This window comes from Sparus aurata, chromosome 9 (assembly GCF_900880675.1).
Source record: "Sparus aurata chromosome 9, fSpaAur1.1, whole genome shotgun sequence".
NCBI lineage: Eukaryota > Metazoa > Chordata > Actinopteri > Spariformes > Sparidae > Sparus > Sparus aurata.
In genome coordinates this window covers 7,170,109-7,188,287 of record NC_044195.1, presented here as the reverse complement: position 1 = coordinate 7,188,287, position 18,179 = coordinate 7,170,109, and the positions used below count along the sequence as shown (strand labels likewise).

At 40.6% G+C, this 18,179-nt stretch overlaps 1 protein-coding gene across 4 annotated transcripts; it reads left to right on the top strand.

Moving 5' to 3' along the window:
• Positions 1-1,037: 1,037 nt before the first annotated feature.
• Positions 1,038-18,064, top strand: prkag3b (protein kinase, AMP-activated, gamma 3b non-catalytic subunit). 4 transcript variants are annotated; one of them, XM_030429579.1, is made up of 13 exons: positions 1,040-1,369; positions 6,992-7,055; positions 7,320-7,468; positions 7,581-7,662; positions 9,229-9,287; positions 9,597-9,642; positions 9,752-9,806; positions 11,021-11,147; positions 11,510-11,675; positions 12,795-12,832; positions 13,015-13,161; positions 13,667-13,760; positions 16,787-18,064. In XM_030429579.1, the coding sequence occupies exons 1-13, from the start codon at positions 1,352-1,354 to the stop codon at positions 16,837-16,839; spliced, it is 1,098 nt and encodes a 365-aa protein (XP_030285439.1). In that variant the 5' UTR covers positions 1,040-1,351; the 3' UTR covers positions 16,840-18,064. The 4 variants fall into 4 exon arrangements, 3 of the variants coding, with proteins under 3 accessions (XP_030285438.1, XP_030285439.1, XP_030285440.1); XM_030429580.1 differs by lacking the exon at positions 1,040-1,369 and adding an exon at positions 1,597-1,716; XR_003985418.1 differs by lacking the exon at positions 6,992-7,055 and having other exon boundaries at positions 1,038-1,369; positions 13,667-14,469.
• Positions 18,065-18,179: the final 115 nt, after the last annotated feature.

Below are 18,179 nucleotides of genomic sequence, written 5' to 3'. Positions count from 1 at the left end.
ATAATTAAAGTAATGAATTGTGAAAACTACTTAGTTTTATGCCATGTTTTCAACAAAGGTTGGCATCTTCTCATCAGCAAAGCTGAATTGCTCTGCATGCGCGGCTCATTACTTTTTGTTATGTATTCTGTGTGTAACGAGCACAGTGTCATCCTGTCATTCAGTCTGCATGTGAGGGCCAAGGGGCTGCATTTCATCGACGTACACACTCAAAACAAGTAACTAAGAGTTACAGCACAGGAAGAGAAGCACAAACTGCATTTAGTCAAATAATTATTAACATATATTAATTTAAAACGTGTCATGTCCGGGCTTTACACACGGAATCAATAAAAAGATACGGCTCAGACATTTTTAGTGGCCAAATTATTCAGAGTTGGACAAACATTATAACAAAAGTTACAGTGCGCAGCAGCAGTTTTGAATACACTATCAGCATACCTTGTTGCAGTCAGCCTGTCTGTTGTCACCTATTCCAAAAGTGTCCCGTGCCATAATGTACAATGTGTATTTGCGGTCCAGTAGATTCACTGAATAGAAATTAGTTAAATATGGAGCATTAACATGTTAAATACACATAGCATCAGTCTGTGTCTCTCAGAGAGCTGGTGGTCACAAAGCATTAGCAAGATTTATTTAGATCTATTCCTTATCTAATCTGTTGCTCAAGACAACACACTTTAACTACACATAATGATTATCCATGATGGAAGATTGCACATACTTTACATTATGGACCACTGTCAAAGTGAAATGTTTAAATATGTTAATTTCATTCAGTCCTGTTAGCGGGGACTCAGCTCATCCATTTGAACTTTATTGGGGATGTGGTGTCATTTCCACCATCAGAAGATGTTTCTGGAGACAGGAATGAGGCTGTGCTTTGAATGCTTCCTGGATCGGTGGTGTTGCCACTTGAGAAATACTTGTACTTTAGTCTTGTCTGTCACCACAGCAACATATAGGTTATGTGTCTCTCTGTAGCTGCCCTCAACTCTCCCTGTACATGTTTCCCCTCCCACTCTCCCTCCTCTCCCTCTCCCTCTCTCTGTAAATGCCACAGGCCTCTCACCCTTTAGTCCAGATTTAGACCTCAGTCTTTCCCAGACATTCAGACCCAGCTGTCCGCAGCTGACTGGAGGTGCACAGACTCCCTCTTCTCCTTTCTCTTTTCTGGCTAGTACCTTCGTCTTTCCGTCCTCTTCTTCTCTGCCCTTCCTCGCCATGCCTGGACTCTGTCATCACTTCTTTATCTGACATGGTAGCAGAGCCTGCCAGATGTCTGAGCTGGACAGGGGGACGAGGATTGTAGTCCAGGATTTTGCAGACCTGCCGCACCGCTTCGCGAGCCATGGAGCCTCTTGCAGAGGTAAGACACTCTGCTGAATCACCCCACCCCCCTCCGATCAGTCCACTTCTGCTGAGTGTCTGTCTGTGATGGTGTTGTGTGTTTGGACATGACTTTGTAACTGAGACGCTTCCGAGAAAAAAACACTCAGGCTACTTTTACATAGCAGGTCTGGACGCCCAGTTCTTTCACCTTAGGCAATATTTTTATTGCATCATCTGTTTATATTTACCTTTCCAAATGAGACATAGTCAGCAACTTTATGCATGTGTACAAACTCAGACAGGACAGAGACACTTGCACTAATGCTGGAGTGGTGAGGACGGCTTGAAAACTTTGACGAGGAAGTGAAATTTTGGGCTGGTTGGGTGAGTGGAGGATTTGATAGCACTTTGCCTTGAAAGAAGAAAAATGTAGGCACAAAAACTCCAGCATTTAGATCCAAGCATTTACTAAGAAACAAATGAGGTCACAAGTAAAGCTAAATAATTCCCAGAGTACCAGATTCTACCAAATCAGCATGGCGTTTTCAGAGCATACTTGTGATAGAAAACATGATCCTCAGTGACAAACCCACTTTAATGTAATTAAGGCAAAGATAATTTAGTCATCTTTATACAACATAGGGCTGCATAACAAAAGTTCATAGTTTGAATCTGCATCAGGGTATATGGAAGCAGCAGCAAGGAGATGGCATTTTTGTATAAAGGTTCGACATCTGGGAAACTGTTGATCCACTGTGACTTTGTGTGAGCACAAAGCATTAGTGGTCTAAACACAATGTGGTGGAGACAGGTCTCTGTGGGCACAACAGTCTCTGATTGCACATTGTTCGCAGCCTCAGTCCCATTTTGCCCATTTGCTTTTTCTGCGAACGGACAATTAAGCCAATTTGGAAGTGATGTGGTTAAATTCCAATATGAGACATTGCATATACTGTGTCATTTATAGCATATTATAATGCTACAGGAGAAGACTGCCAACATGAGTGAATGGATAAAATAAATTTAATAGCAGTCTAAGTACATGTCTGATGTATGGATTAGTGTAACAGGAACAGTTAAAGGGGTAATTGGTATGACATGACCAGCATTTTTGTTAATTTTCAAAAATGGATGAGCTTTATCAACAGAATGTATAGAAACATCAGTGTTAAGTTTATGTGAAAAAAAACATCTGTTTGCTGTGTTGTAGAGATTTCTACAATGTAGCTAGTTTTCCTGTCTCACAATACCACTCCATATACACTGTAAAAGGAGGTGGTGTGATGCAACACGTATCAGCTGGCCTGGGAGATGTACGCAAGAAGAAAGTTCTCTATTTTAAACAAGCTTTCTTCACTTTTAGTGAAATGCATTTTAAAAAGTGTCAAGAAATTAAACACTTTTACTTCTATTTTCTCACCAAACACATAGATACAACTGTCAACCATCTGGATACAAGTTGTCTCTGTTTCCCAACTAACTTCACATAAATTGAATAAAATGTACTGAAATAGTTGTGGTTTGTTTTTCCACAATCACCTCTGGTGTGGTAGAAATAAATCCTCAATTCACAGAGTGAGATTTAAACAATATTACGGCTCTGCAGGTCGCTGCTGATGTCTGATGTCCAATGTCTCTCCTGTCTCTGCTGGCCATGTCTTGCTTGGAGTCATATTCCTGTAAATCACCTCTGTATTGTCTCCTCTGTCTTCAATCCCGCATCTTCGGTCTTGGAGGCTGTGTTCAGCCCCAGTCTGGTGTCCACCTGAAGGTCCAGGGAAAACTGAGGGGAGCCACTCAACTTCTGGAAGCAGAGTGTGGAGGGGGTCCTGTAGGATCCTCTGTGACCTGTTGGTCAGGAAGTCTGTAATCCACAGGATCAGCTGGTCATCCACTTGGAAGCAAGTGGATAGTTTCTCTGCTAGGATGTGTGGCTGTAGGGTGTTGAATGCAGAGGAGAAGTTTGCAAACAGGACTCTGTGCTGTGGTGTTAAGGTGTTCCAGGTGTTTGTGTACTGTGTCCATGATGACTGTTTTGGCATCATCAACCCCTCTGCTGGAATGGTTCACAAACTGGAGAGGGTCCATCAATGGGTCAGTTACTGTGATGATTTGCTTCTTTATGAACCTCTCCATAGCCTTCATCGCGAGAGAGGTGGGAGCCACAGGCCTGAGGTCATTCATAGCTTTAACAGAGCTCTTCTTGGCGATGGGGACCACTTTGGAGTGCTTCCATAGCTGGGCAACTGTGCAGCTGTCCATGCATCTTTGAAACAGGAGCTGAAACACGCCCCCCAGCTGCTCTGCACAGCACCGCCACGGCCACTGATGTTGTCTGGGCCAGGTGCTGTGGTGTCCTTGGTCCTCCTGAAGGCTCTCACCACCTCCTCCATGGTGAAGGAAATTTCAGCTGCTGCAGGCTTGAGGGATGAGATTATTGCTTCTAGCCGGGTGGTGTTGTCTTTCCCGAATCTTGAAAAAAAGGAACTGAGGTCGTTGGGGAGGGATGCTGGGCTGCTGCTGGCCACCTAGCTTGTCCTGTGGGGGGATGGATCAGTTTTCACAGCAGCCAAGTTTTTGAATTTTTCCTCCACCTTATTCTTATACTTCAGCTTGGCATTTTTTATGGCATGCTTGACCTCTCTTTTTACCTCTTTTTTGTTTTCAGATTCAGTGCCAGTGAAGAATACTCTTTCTTTGAGTTCTTTGGTTATCCGCGGTTTATTGTTCGGGAAGATTGTTACTTATTTGGTCGGAATGATGTTATCCAGACAAAAGGGGATGTATGAAGACACCGTGTCCACTTGCTCACTGATGTTGCTGGAGGGGGCAAGAAGGTTATCCAAGTCTGTGGATTCGAAGCATCCCTGGTGAAGTTGACCTAAGGCCCTTCGGGAAGATTGCGATCGCTGTAGTTAGCTGGGATGAACCTCCACAGACAGCCAGAAAAGCAGAAAAACAGAGTCCAGAAAAGCCCTCAGGTGTCCAACCTAAGATTGGTGTAAATTTCCAGGCAGCGCGAAGTAATCCAGCAGTAGAAACAGTGACCAGAGAGCTGGTGGTGTAAACAGAGACAAAGAACAAACAATGGCGGAGCCTGCGAAGATGCTCACGTGAGTTTTAAAATGTGAAAGAATGAAAATAAAAGGCAGCCAGACGCCGTTAACCCAGTCAGTTGGTGTCTAGCGCGGCAGACAACATGCACATCCAACAGAAAAAAACTCACAAATGTCACAACTGTCTCGGGGCGTCAATTAGCTCAGTTGGTAGAGCGGGCGTCCCATGTGCTGAGGCTCTGCAGCGGACCCGGGTTCGACTCCCAGTCTGGGTCCCTTTGCTGCGTGTCTCTTACCCTATTTCCTGCCACCCTCTTCAGCTGTACTGTCAATAAAGCATTAAAGGCCAGAAATATATATATATGTACAAAACTGTACAAATCAACTACTCTAAAAGCTAACCGGTCATCTACACGAGCAGCAACCTGGAAGTGGCTCTCTTTGATACCTTTATGATGCACTCTCAGCCAAAGATGGAACAACATACTTGATTTTACACCTGACTTATCGATGCGATTCAGAATTTAACTGATGATAACTCACTGTAGTGAATATTATGTTGTGGTTAAACTAAACTGATATGAAGTGACACCCAACCCTTTTCTGGTCTGCTGCTTAGATGTCTGTGTGCATGCACTGACACTATGTTTGTCACTGTTAAGTTGTGAGATGTCAGCAGAGCCACTTGAAGCTTGATTTTTATCATTCCCCTCAGGCATTCACTGATGTTTTGTACTCTATATCCTATTTTCTCATTTTACATGTTTACCATGTGCCTCAAGCATTGTATTATGTTTAGCTTGACAACGCTTACTGCCAAATACTAAGTTTAAAACATATCTTTGAGTTTGCATTTGAAACCATGGCAAAGTGTCCATCCATCTGAGCCCATTTCCTCATTCAGTCACTCTTCAAGTTCACGGTTGCAACAATGCAACAGAGCTGCTGACATCTTTTCCAGCTGTTTCAAGAAATCTCTGGTTAGCTCCCAGGCATGCTGGAATTTGTAGTCCTTTCAGGATATCATAGGGGTTTTTTTAGAGCTTGACTAGGGATGTTAGTCATTCATCGTTAATCAATGAATTGCAGCGAAGAATTTAACCGATTGAAAATGCATAACTGACAATCAGACATGCACAAATACATCAAAAAGTATTTTGACACAAATTACAAGTGCTTGCTCATTACATAATCAAAAATGCAATCCGAAGTCCCGATTTGACTGTGTGAGTCCACACATCAACTAAAACAACAGTGGTAAACTTTATCTTTGGGATCAGTTTCAAAGCTTACAGGGCACTGTGCTCAAAAATACAAATATAATGTGATAGTAGACTCCAAGTTGATGAAGGTTCTCAGGTCCATGTGGGATGTTAGGGCTAGGTGAGCCCAGGTGTGAATAGTTGTTAACCTGTCCGGGAAGGGAACTCAGTACTGCATTGTAGGTGGGTGTGGAGTAATGTCGTAGGCCACCTCCACTGTTCAAAGACGGCCGTTCCAATTTGACATAGAATAAAAGAATCCATCTATAGTTCAATCCGTCACAATTCACAGGTTCTTTGTACAAAATAGCTCCTAAAAGTACTAAGGAAGTCTTCTCAGTACTCATTTGAGGTCTGCATTTTTGTTTTCAGTCCTGCTGAGAACAGCATCATGAGTCATCTGTTTCCAAAATTTGGGGCTGCTTAGAATCAGTGTTGTATAAATTGGTCATGGTTGGTCATACCTAGCTCTTGCCAATTTAAATTCCTTATTTGCAGCCTGTCTTTATTGACTCTGGAGTCAGCCAGGCTTTGAACACTTCCTTCTTTAAATCCTGATGTCCAACAGCAGGTTCTTGGCTTGCTGTGATGACATGTATCAGCCAACCTGTGGACATTCCTAACAGCTGCTTCAACAACAAATGTAATTATCACAGTCTGTTCCAACTATGTGTTTGAAACATACAGATGAGTCTTTCTGAGCTGTGAGTGAAACAGCAGTGCACTGGGGTCACTGGGCCTTTCTGGTCTGTCCAGTGCAAATGCTCCAATAGTTTTCTTTTGCAACCGTCACCTCCAGGTGATTTCATTATTGATATTGACCAAAGGCAAACTCAAAAAATGTTCACATGTACTAACAGTTTGAGGATTAACCTATGGGAAAAATATCTATATCAGTTCCATCTTCAGCTTATCTTTGCAAAAAACCCTATGGTAGAGCAAGACGACCTCCATCAAAGATACATTTCAACCATGCAAACAGTTTTCATGTTGTTGAGTATTCAACACTAGAAACAGAAAACACAAGCGGTGGTTAGAGGAGAACAGCTGAACCAGTGACTGCATGCAGCCTTCTCACCGCCCTCCAAACTTGGATATGATGAGCTTGTAACAAGATATGATGTGACATTATCTTACCACGGCATTAACCAGATAGATTAGTCAGGAAATGAGTTACCACTCAGAAACATGACTGCTAAAATCTCAGATGACTGTATAGCGTTACTGTGGAGCAGAAGACCTTCATGGCTGCCAAACATGGATGGGGTCATGGAGTCAATTCAGTCTGCAAAATGGAGACTCAGGACTTTTAGTAAACTGTGGATATACTTCCTGTCCCAGGTCCCATTATTTGAGATGGACCAGGAAGAGGATGAGGAAGATGTTCTCTCGATGAAGAGCATAGGTAAAGAAAAGAAGATTGTGTGTGTGTTTCGTTTGACGACAGCTCATTTTCCATGTGCTCCTAACTTAATGACACTATTCTGGCAGCAGTGAGAACATTTTAACAAACTCCAACCTGATTATGAACCCGTATGATGAGCAGTCCCATACAAACACAAACACCAACATTTACCATGATTATTGTGAACAGTATGGTTGATATTTGGGCTGAATGTCATATGTTTTGATAACAGTGCATCATGTATTTTCCACTGTGTATTTGTAGGAGGCTGTGCGTTTGCGACACATGATCTCATGCCCCATGCAGGCACAGACCCTGACACCTTCATATACACAAACTTCATGAAGAATCACTGCTGCTATGATGCAATTCCCACCAGCTCCAAACTGGTTATTTTTGACACAACACTACAGGTATGAAACTTTTTCTTTGCTTTGTGTCTGAAATAAATAAAGACCCACAACTGTAATGACTACATGACAGTTTAGGGTTGTATTAACTGAAGTACTTGTGTGTTTTTGTCAGGTGAAGAAGGCTTTCTTTGCTCTGGTGGCTAATGGTGTGAGGGCAGCACCGCTGTGGGACAACAAGCTTAAGTGTTTTGTGGGTGAGCCATAATACATGTCTAACTATAAAGCATCTGTGTCTCTAACGCAGGCACTCATTAGAGGTGTTTGGTATATAAATTATCTCACTGACTTAATTTTTGTCACCCGTATTAGAGGTCTCCTCACTGGATTAATGAAAAACATGGAAAGCCACCCGATCAGATAACTTACTGATAGATAGATAGATAGATTACCATTTTTAACATCTTGAGAATACATGACAACATTCAACTGCAAACATTTTTGTCTTTGCAAGTCCAACCAACACAGTGATCTAATCAACTAACCTTGAAAATGTAATGAAGTAACGATAACTGATTACAATCCATCATTCCTTGCAGAGCTTCTTTCTGTTTTAAATGCGTGTTTATAAGAAAGATGACTCACTGTAATCATGCAAATGTCATCTAACTACATTCTGTAATGTTGGAAACCATGAAAACCTATATGTATAAATTCAATCTGAGTCTAATTTTATTGAGCATCTCAAACATGCTAGCATTTACAATTATAGGTGTCTGACCTACACTGGGTTCCTACCCACAGTTTTGGAGCCCCGGTCTGTGGCTTCAGGTTTCCCTACTGTGGGTCAGTGGTTTCAAATGCCCATTTTATGTGGACACATTTAGAGGGAAGCAGGTCAACTACGAGACATTTTTATTACATAACACAGACTGTAAGCTCACAGAACACGCTGAGATGATCATCATGACACTGCAAAGCCTGATCCATGGGTGTTCATTTTCTGCTTGTAATTGAAATTTAAACATGCGTGTCAAGTAAATCCGCCTGGCTTAATGAACTGGACTCTCTGGTGGCCCTGAGGGTCAGAACACAACAACATTTCCTGAAACACATTTCAGAAAATGTTGTGGCCTATTCTAAAATATCGCTTTGTTTTCTAAATGTCTAAATGTCTTATTAGCCCGTAAAATTCCAAAGATTTACCCAGACTTTAAGTTTACAAAATATTCAAAATCTTCTTACATGCAGAAAATAAGTTTATTGGAGTCCTCACCACTAGTAGGCAACAATATAAAATTTGCTGTGATGGTAAAGCCATTCAGTTTGTAGGGCTTCACAGTAGCATTAGCATTTCAAGATGTTAATTAACATATATGTGAGCAAGTTAATGTTAGTGTTAGCTCTGGGGCTGCCTCCGAAATGTCAATGATTCAAATCGTCATTGGACAAGTCGACTTACCCATGGTGCACAGACCGATGAAAGAAAGGCTGTCAAAAGTCTCAGCAGTCTCAAAATGATCTAACTACAAAATTGCTGTGATACAAAAGAACAGTAACTTATCATAACTAGTGCAACAACTAGTCTGAAAATGCACACATGTATACCGATTTGTAACCCTGTCCAAAAAACTGTAACTGAGTTTACATTTTCTTCAGTTTGTGAAAGTCCAACAATTTGAGAGCAGCTTTGTCCTTCATCAGGTGTTCAACACTTCAAGCTTGGAAACTTTATACTTGTGATAAAGAAGAAACTCTGTGGGATATAATTTATTGTTGTTTCTCATCAATACTGATATGTATGTGTGTGCGTGCGTGTGTAGGTATGCTGACCATCACTGACTTCATCAACATTCTCCATCGTTATTACAAGTCTCCTCTGGTGAGCTCTGTGCCTGGATGGTTGTTTTGCAGATAAACACTTACACTCTATAGGTCTGTTGGAATGTGGCCATTTGGTGTTTTGTGCACATGCAATGCACCCCAGCGGTGTCACATTTACATTTACGGCACTTTGGTCCATGGCGACTTACAGTATTCACACACACTGATGAAAATTTTTTTTCCAGTTATATAAGAAATCAAGATTAAAAAAACACAAATTCAAAGTGTCATCAGGTTAAGACAGAGGGAAGCCTGCTGAGGCTGAGGACCATCACTGTGTGGTCTGAGATGTTTGTTTTGTCTGCAGGTTCAGATCTATGAGCTGGAAGAACACAAGATAGAGACATGGAGAGGTCTGTTCAATACAACAGTGTCCCGAAAATAGTTTGGAAAGTGTTTTTGAAGAATACTGGGATTTTGTTTTGTAGTTCATGTTAATAACCTGTGGTGTTGTGTCGACAGAGATCTATCTGCAGTACTCTATCAACAGACTGATTAGCATCACTCCTGACTGCAGGTGAGCCTTTGAAATAATTCATTTAATGCGTCATCATTTTGAATGCTATATATTACATTAAATACCACAGAAATCATGATTTCAATAAAGGATACCATCTCTCTAGTCTGAGATTTATGTGATATTTAAGCTTTTTTCATCTTCCTTTACTCCTACCATTTTCAAATAGGTCTGTTCTTGCTCATTTAAATATAATATTGATATTCATGACTAACTTTCCTAGTAGCATATTTATACTGTATATAATCTTAAAGAGGCATTAGTTAACACTTCTGTGTTTTGTGAGTGAACAGGCTGTTAAATGAGGTAAAAAAAAAGAGATATTCCCCGTCTTACTCTGTTGCTTCTGTCAGCCTGTGGCAAGCTCATCTTGTGAGGTGTCTTTGTATGACGCGTATGACGTGCACTCTTGCTCCCGAGTGCCTTTCTTGAGTCAATAAAGACATGTGGCAAATCCATAATTAGGCTATATATACATATATACCTGCACATTTCTCCAAAAGGGGATCAATAAAGAAATATCTTATCATATCTTATCTTATAATATGCCATCTAACTAGTTCAGTAAACGCCAGTGTTAGCAAGCAGCAAATTCAGCTGTGCTGACACTGCTGAGGCTCATGCTGAAAGCTAGACGAAACAGCCGTTGATGAAGCTGACTAAGTTACTAGGTTAGCAAGCCAACACCATCGTCTAGCATGAATGTACAGTATCATGCAAGAAAGCCATTAGTTCAAAGTAAACAACCCTACATTATATTGTGCTGACCAACAAGCTAATAATGATAATATTGTTTATGAATACAATTTATAAAAAATATAATGTTTGTCATATGATAAGAATTGTAACTTTACTAACCTCTTCTATCAGCATGATGCTGGTCAGTGTTGTGTAATGTCGCATGGTGATGTTGCTTTTCTTGGTTGATGCTGACTTCACGTCACTTAAGTGCTGCTAGTTTCGCTAAAGAGAACCATTTTCTTTAATCCTATCTAATGTCCCATTTTAAACATTTGTAAACAAGCAACTTTCTTGCTTTCTATCAGCAAGATGTGGGCCTACTGACCTCAGACCAGTAGTCAGGAGGGTCTGTTGCATGACCTCCTTCAGCTGTTTGAATACATTGGATATCAGCACCAAATGGATAATGTGTCTTGTTACATCCTCACATGTGCTTATTATAACCTTGAATCGTGATTGTATTGTGTCCTCAGTTTATTTGATGCCATCTACTCCTTATTGAAGAATAAGATACACCGGCTGCCGGTCATAGACCCGGTATCAGGAAATGTCCTCCACATTCTCACTCACAAACGCATCCTCAAGTTCCTCCACATCTTTGTAAGACTTTTTTTGCCTTTATAATAATTTGGTTTTGTACAATTCTCCACATTCAATATTGATTCAAATCCTTACTAAACAAAAAAATACATTTGAATCAGTAATTTCTCAATGCCATGTAAGACACAGGATTCTCTGATTCTCGTAAAAAATAGAAATACAAATTTGAGACAGATGGAGCACCTGTGCCCTAGAAAATAATCTCAACTTCAAAATAAAAACTGTAAATCCCTTTATTCTGACTGGATAGAAAGAAATAGACATGAATAACTGAGTGTTCAATTGTTGCTCTGTAATATGTCTATTTTTAATTGTGATTTTAGTCAATGCATACTAGTTCCCTTTCCTCCACTCCCCTCCAGGGATCTATGTTTCCTAAACCCAGGTTTCTTCAAAAGCGGATCAATGAAGTGGCAATTGGTACCTTCAGACAGATTGCGACAGTCCAGGAATCAGCCTCCGTCTATGATGCTCTGACCATTTTTGTAGAGAGGAGAGTGTCCGCTCTGCCTGTAGTCAATGAGCAAGGTAGTCTAACATCACACTCACATTGGGTGGTTTAATCCACCTGGAAAAGTGTAAATTGTGCTGTTTAATGTATTTCCCTGATGTAGGGTTCTATTTCTTCCTCTTGGGGGCCAGAGACGGTATGCTATACCTGGATATGCATTGTCACATGTGCAGGAGGTCGAGACGTAATACTAACACAGTCACAGCTGTGACCTATAGATGATCTATATGATGTTGGTCTGGATGCTCCCCTGGTAAAAGCTTTTACCTCTATTGCATTTTTCAAGTGCACTTCAAAACCATCTGCCTACATTGCTGTGACAAACTTCAGAGGTGCTGGCCAGACCACAAGGCATTCTTCATCTGCCGAGTGACTGCAGGACTTTGACTTTTATGAAGAATCGACCTAATATGGTCTATCCATGGATGCCTTCATTGCCTCTCTGGTACTATCTCCAGATGAAGCCCTCAGACCAGATGGCCGTTTTTTACTCCCATGGTGTATAATCACTGATGATCACTTGTTCTAGTTCTTATGAATTATCTGCCAATTCTTATTTGGACGACTGGTCGGTAAGTGCTCGAACCTCGGAGCAGACTGTCTGCAACACAACAGCACTTTTAGTGTCTCGGCTGTCATTTTTGCAACAAACAATTTAGTTCCTAGTCAGCAAGTCATGTTTATCTTGCTCCTGTATACTCCTGAAGTTTGCAACTGAGACTCCTCAAGACATTGTTAGTATGGGTCATTCAGGTAAAATATATCATCCCTGGTGGTCAGGAAGAATAGAGCAGAATGAGGGTTGGGAATGTAACTAAGGTTCTGTCAAAGTTCACTGTCACTCGGAGCCTCGATGAAAATGATTCTGAAGGACATTACTGATGGCGGTGCCAATCCCCTTCATCTTCCTGCACATGTGTCCATTGCATATCCAGGTTTAACATACCAACTCTGGTAAATATCCATCAGTAAAAATCAATAATCAGGAGTAGATTGTTTGTATTATAATTGTGTGTTATTGTTTTTTTATTGTTATTGGTAATCAGATTCCTTTTATGCAAAGTACTTAAGAGTATTTTTTATATTTTTGCCTATCTGTCCTATCTGCTGTCTGTACATTTCTGTCTCCTCTAAAGGCAAAGTGATGGCACTGTACTCCAGGTTTGATGTCATTGTAAGTTAACTTGACACATTCTACATCACTGCAACTTTGTTACTGGGGACCACAATATACATACTGTGTAAATCTCAAGATACCTCAACACACTAGTGCTCTTCAAGTAGTTGTATGGATGGGTTTCTTATTGCAGTTTTTGGTCAAACAATATTGTTTTGTCTTTTCTCTTCACAATTCAGAATCTCGCAGCTCAGAAAAACTACAACAACCTGAACATGACGATGCGGGAGGCCATTGCCTCCAGAGCCTGCTGTGTGGAGGGTGTCCTCAAATGTTACCCTCATGAAACACTGGAGACCATCATCGATCGCATTGCAAAGGCTGAGGTAATATAAGTTCACTACAGTATGACTGACTGAATATAGGATAAAAAATGTTCACATGCCTGATATTGTCAAAACTATTTCATTTAAATAGGTGTGGTTTAATAGAGACAAACCAAGCTCCAAAGGACTGATGGCTCCTCCATCAATGCATTGTTAGACTAGGAAGAAGTTCATTGGCAAGTGGACTTTTTTGTATGATTATATGATTTATATGAACAGACACATTTGATTGGACACAATTGTCTAACCTCCGAGTTCAAGATGAATCATCAAAAATGTTTTGACATTAAGATAAAACTTACTTGTCTTCAAATCTCTCTCTGTCAGACTGCTGTGATTCAATGATGAAGTTAGTTTGAAAGCATTTCCAACTGCTGTTAACAACTGTAACCTTTCCAATTTATCTTCCCTGTATTCCTCTTAAAGTCAGCTCCCTTACCTTACAGAATGTGTTTATTTAACATGTTGTCAGTAGTAATCAGATCCTGTTGGGTTTTTGTCTCAGGTGCATCGTTTGGTGTTGGTGGACAGTAACGATGTGGTGAGAGGGATTGTCTCTCTATCTGACCTGCTACAAGCCCTGGTTCTCAGTCCTGCAGGTATTGATGCACTGTACTCCTAGCTCCAACCCTTCAATTCATCCCTTGCTCTTTTCTCATCCCTTGGTTACCCATCGATCTACCTATCTGCCTTCAAATCCTCAAAACTTACCTACTGCTTCAGACGAACTGTGCTCCCTCCTCTCCTGTGAAGGCTTGTGTGCCGAACAAACTCTTCTTCATCCTGAAGACAATGAAGATCTTTCTCCTCTTCCTGTAACATCAGATTTTTACTCTGTCTGAAATCTCCTGAGTGTTTTGGCTATCCATCTTGTACTTCCAAGATCAGCCTCTGAATTATTTCCTTTAAATCAAAAGAAAATCTTCCTCTGGAACACAATGCTCCTTCAACATCCTTACATTTCCTCTGAAACTCTGATTTTAAGCATTGAAAAGAATGTTCCCAGCACCTGCTCATGCCTGCTCGACCCTGCTCCAGGAAAATAAACAGATCCCTCTCAAAACCCTATACCCAGCCAAAAACAAGCCGCTACTGAATAATTAATCATCCAATCAAAGTTCAAAACCAGTTTACTCAAATCTTTTGATCCTACATACCAACCAACATCCTTATCATCTAAGTTCTGACACTAGCCATCCACACCTACTCCCAAACATGCCTCTTTCATCAGTCAGCCACTGTCTTCATGCTGCGGTTCCTCCAATGAAACCACAATGCCAGCAGCACCTCTTAGCCAACGCTTACCAGGTAGGAAGCCCAGCATTAGCTGCCAGTGGCTGCCTGTCTGAGCTTGCATCTTCTTCTAGAAGGTTTCATCACTGCCTGTTGTGGTTCTTCTGTAGATTCTGCACACAGATAATATAAAGGGGGATTGGTACACACTTGTCAACAAACCTATGTGCCTTGTTCACAACTTGACAGTTTTCTTTTACCCTTCAACAAATATTAATCTAATTCTTGCTATATTAATTCCCTGATAAGTCAGTGAATCTCAAATAATATACCCTCAAGGTGCCCAAATGCTGTGATTTTGATTCCAGTGTTGTGCCATTCTGGTTTAAGAATCTGTGGACGTGTTACCTGCTATCAAAGCATCACATTAATGACATGAGTACAGAAAAACTGTCTTCGCTCATATCATTGACTTGATGGTAAAACAAATTGTTTAGTAGTGAGCATGTGAGAGAAAATTCCAGCATTCTAGCTCTTATTCTGAGTGTGTTCAATCAAATCATATGATCTTCATCTGCAGACAAGAGGACTGAATCTAACGTTCAAATTCACTTTTGGAAACTTTGAGGACTTCTCATCCATGTTGAGACATATTACGTTGATTTTGAGGTTCATACTTTTACTTCGGGTCCCTTGGTTTGTCTCATCATGTACAGTGGTACAGCAGCTTTATTTTCTATGTCTAAAACGCTTCAGTTTAGTCAAGTCCTCCTTAAGCCCCATCTTCTGTCAGTTCTGCTGGTGTTTTTAGCTTCTAGGTAGCACCACTTGTACCATGAAATTATCACCAGAACTGCTTATGAATCAAAAACTTCACCACTGCACATGTTAGAGAGTCAGCCTCACTGCCCATACCACTAACGCCTGTGTTGTATTCACAGGCTAACTGCTGGTTGCTAATCACAGTTTCACAAGTTGTCAAGTAAATTAATTCCTGCGGGCTGCAGGTTTCTTTTTCATACATCCTGATATCATTATCAACAGGGAAATCTATTCTCAGCAGCAAAACAGGCTTTTTCTAACAACAAAGCTAATGTAGCTGAGCTAGCGCTGCAGTTCAAACAGGGCAAAAAGCAACATGAAAAAACAGTTGACAGCAGGCTTAAAATGAGGCTTAACGTTCACAGTTTCACTGTGATGGTAGGTGCTCAAGAGGCCCACATGTATATGCAATGACTTGGTATCTTGCCCAACTCCATCTACTGGTGAAGATCATGTGATATGATCGAAAGCTCAAAAACCGGTTCTGAATAAACCTAGTGGTGAAATGTCTTCTCAAGAACAAAAGTTAACATGTTAAGATGTTCACATGGTCACAAACCAAGCCTGCCTTATCCCTGTTCACCTCTGTCAGCATGTGTTTACAGTACGCTGCATTTACATCATACCAGACTTACCCTAAATAAGGCAGCCATCTAGAGAACCTGTTTATACTAGTTGGATGTTGTACTTGGTCACACTCCAGTGGTGGTTAAATCCGCCCCTATGGTCATCAGTTAGTTAATTAAAGAATATGTCCTGACCAAAAAGATGATGCTACAAATGGAGCGACACCTGCCAGCTAGTTCAGACAGACAACTCGAGCTGCAATGCTATACACATGACATGCCCCATTCTCAACACTCATCTACCAAAAGTACATTTTCAATTTGACAGTCTACTTGAGCCTCAAAATTCTCCCATCTCTCCCTCTGCCTGCCAATGCCACCACTGCCCTGTATTGTTGCATGTTCTTCCAGCCCCACCACCACCCCAGCATCCACCTGTAGGCTCAGACGGGGGGTTCAAGATGTTTAGCTCATTGCTCTCCGCTGATATGTTTACAAAGAGATATTGGGGAGTGATGAGGTCTGAGCCTAGATACCAAACTCTAACCATGTTTTGCGGCTCTAATAAACATTTCACAACTGACGTGTCTGTCTGAATTTGTTTTCACAGCAGTACAACAATGTAAACACCTTTCCCACCAGGCTGTTTAAATACAATCCAATATTTCTGGTTTCTCTGATATGATGTGAAAATGGCTTTGTGTTGATAAAACAGCATAAGACCTTGTGCTTAAGTGCTTGTCTTCTATATTGAATAGATTATAGATTTGTGTTGAGGATGTCGTAGAATTGTAAAATAATGGGTTGCTCAGTTATATGACAATACCACAACTTTACACCTCTGTCACAAAAAGTTTGCTGACATTTATTTTTTGCCCAAAACCCTCTGGCATCTTGACTAAACGTTGGCACACTGTAGTCACAAAAGTTGAGCTTGGCACCATATTTAATGAATGGAAACATATTACTCTGTTTTCTTAATTTTCTCATTTCCTCTTTTCCAGATATTTATCAGAGATCATGCTTTCAAGACTGGAGAAAAGAAGATGAAGACTGATCATGTTTAACATAACTTTGAAGAAGTGGTCAAAATGTTTGCAGAGCAGGGTTTTGGCCCCAGAAGACAAATATGGAAAGAGAAAGTGATAATGTACACACCTTTACCCTTCACTATGAGTACGAATAATGTGCTCAGTGATCCCCAATAGACAACTCTGACTGTGCTGGAAAGCTACCATTGTGGAACTTTATCATTGGTGTGGCTGGAGAACAACATCAAACTGATGATGCAGATCCAGAGACTTTAACACTGACTTTGACCCATGAAACATCAAATCTACGTTTATGTTTCAAGTTGTGTTACTTTTGATTTAAGTTGTTTGTACAACAATATGACAAAAAGTGATGTGATATTTAATTGTTTGTACTTAAAGCTCCAGTATGTAGGCTTTAGTGACATCTCGTGATGTAGTTACATATTGCAACCAACTGAACAGCCCTCATCTCACCCTGCCCTACAGTTGCTGCTTAAGCTGCAAAAGGCACTCTAGAGAGTCAATGTTTGGTTTGTCTGTTCTGGGCTACTGTAGAAATATGGCAGTGCAACACGGCTGACTTGGTTAATTGCCTAAGATAGGAGAGGCACATGCCTTTACACACTGATTATGCAGAAAGTTTTGGTAGTCAGTAGCTTTTGTGCTAATTATTTATCCACCTCCACAAGACCACGGTAGTCATGGATGCCATCCAGATATGCAGATTTGGTCTTGTCCAAAGATGAAGAAGCTCAGTGGTCACCATTTTGCAGATGTTATTGCTGCCGTGGACCACTTTCTGGGGGTCTTAGATGCTAACTTCTTCAAAGAAGGCATCTCTATGCTCCATGACAGCTTGACTAAGTTTATAAATGTAGAGTCTATAAAAGTGACAATTTTGAACAATAAATGCCACTTCTTTTACCTTTAGGCCATTAAGCTATCAATCAGCCTCTTCAAATGCTCATTTTAAAGAAACTAAAACACAGCATTTTTTATTTTTTATTTCTTTTTGGTGTAAGGACACCAATAAAAACAAGATTATAAATACTGTATTCCATATCTGCCAATAGATCCTACTAAATCCTATACAATGAACCTTTGATTTTCTGGTCTTAGAATTATTACAAATTGGTCCTTCACATATTGAAAATATTGCATTTCGGAATTGTGTCACATTTTTGTAAATGCACTTGTGCTCTAGTCAGAATAAATGTGTTGCCTTGAAATAAACTGGTAACTACAATACTTGCTTATAGAGAAACTCAGAGTTGTATTTTGCAGTAAGGCATTCAGATGAGGATATTATGCAGTAGTAATCTAGGACAGATGCTGTATGAATATATCACTTTACATTGTAGTT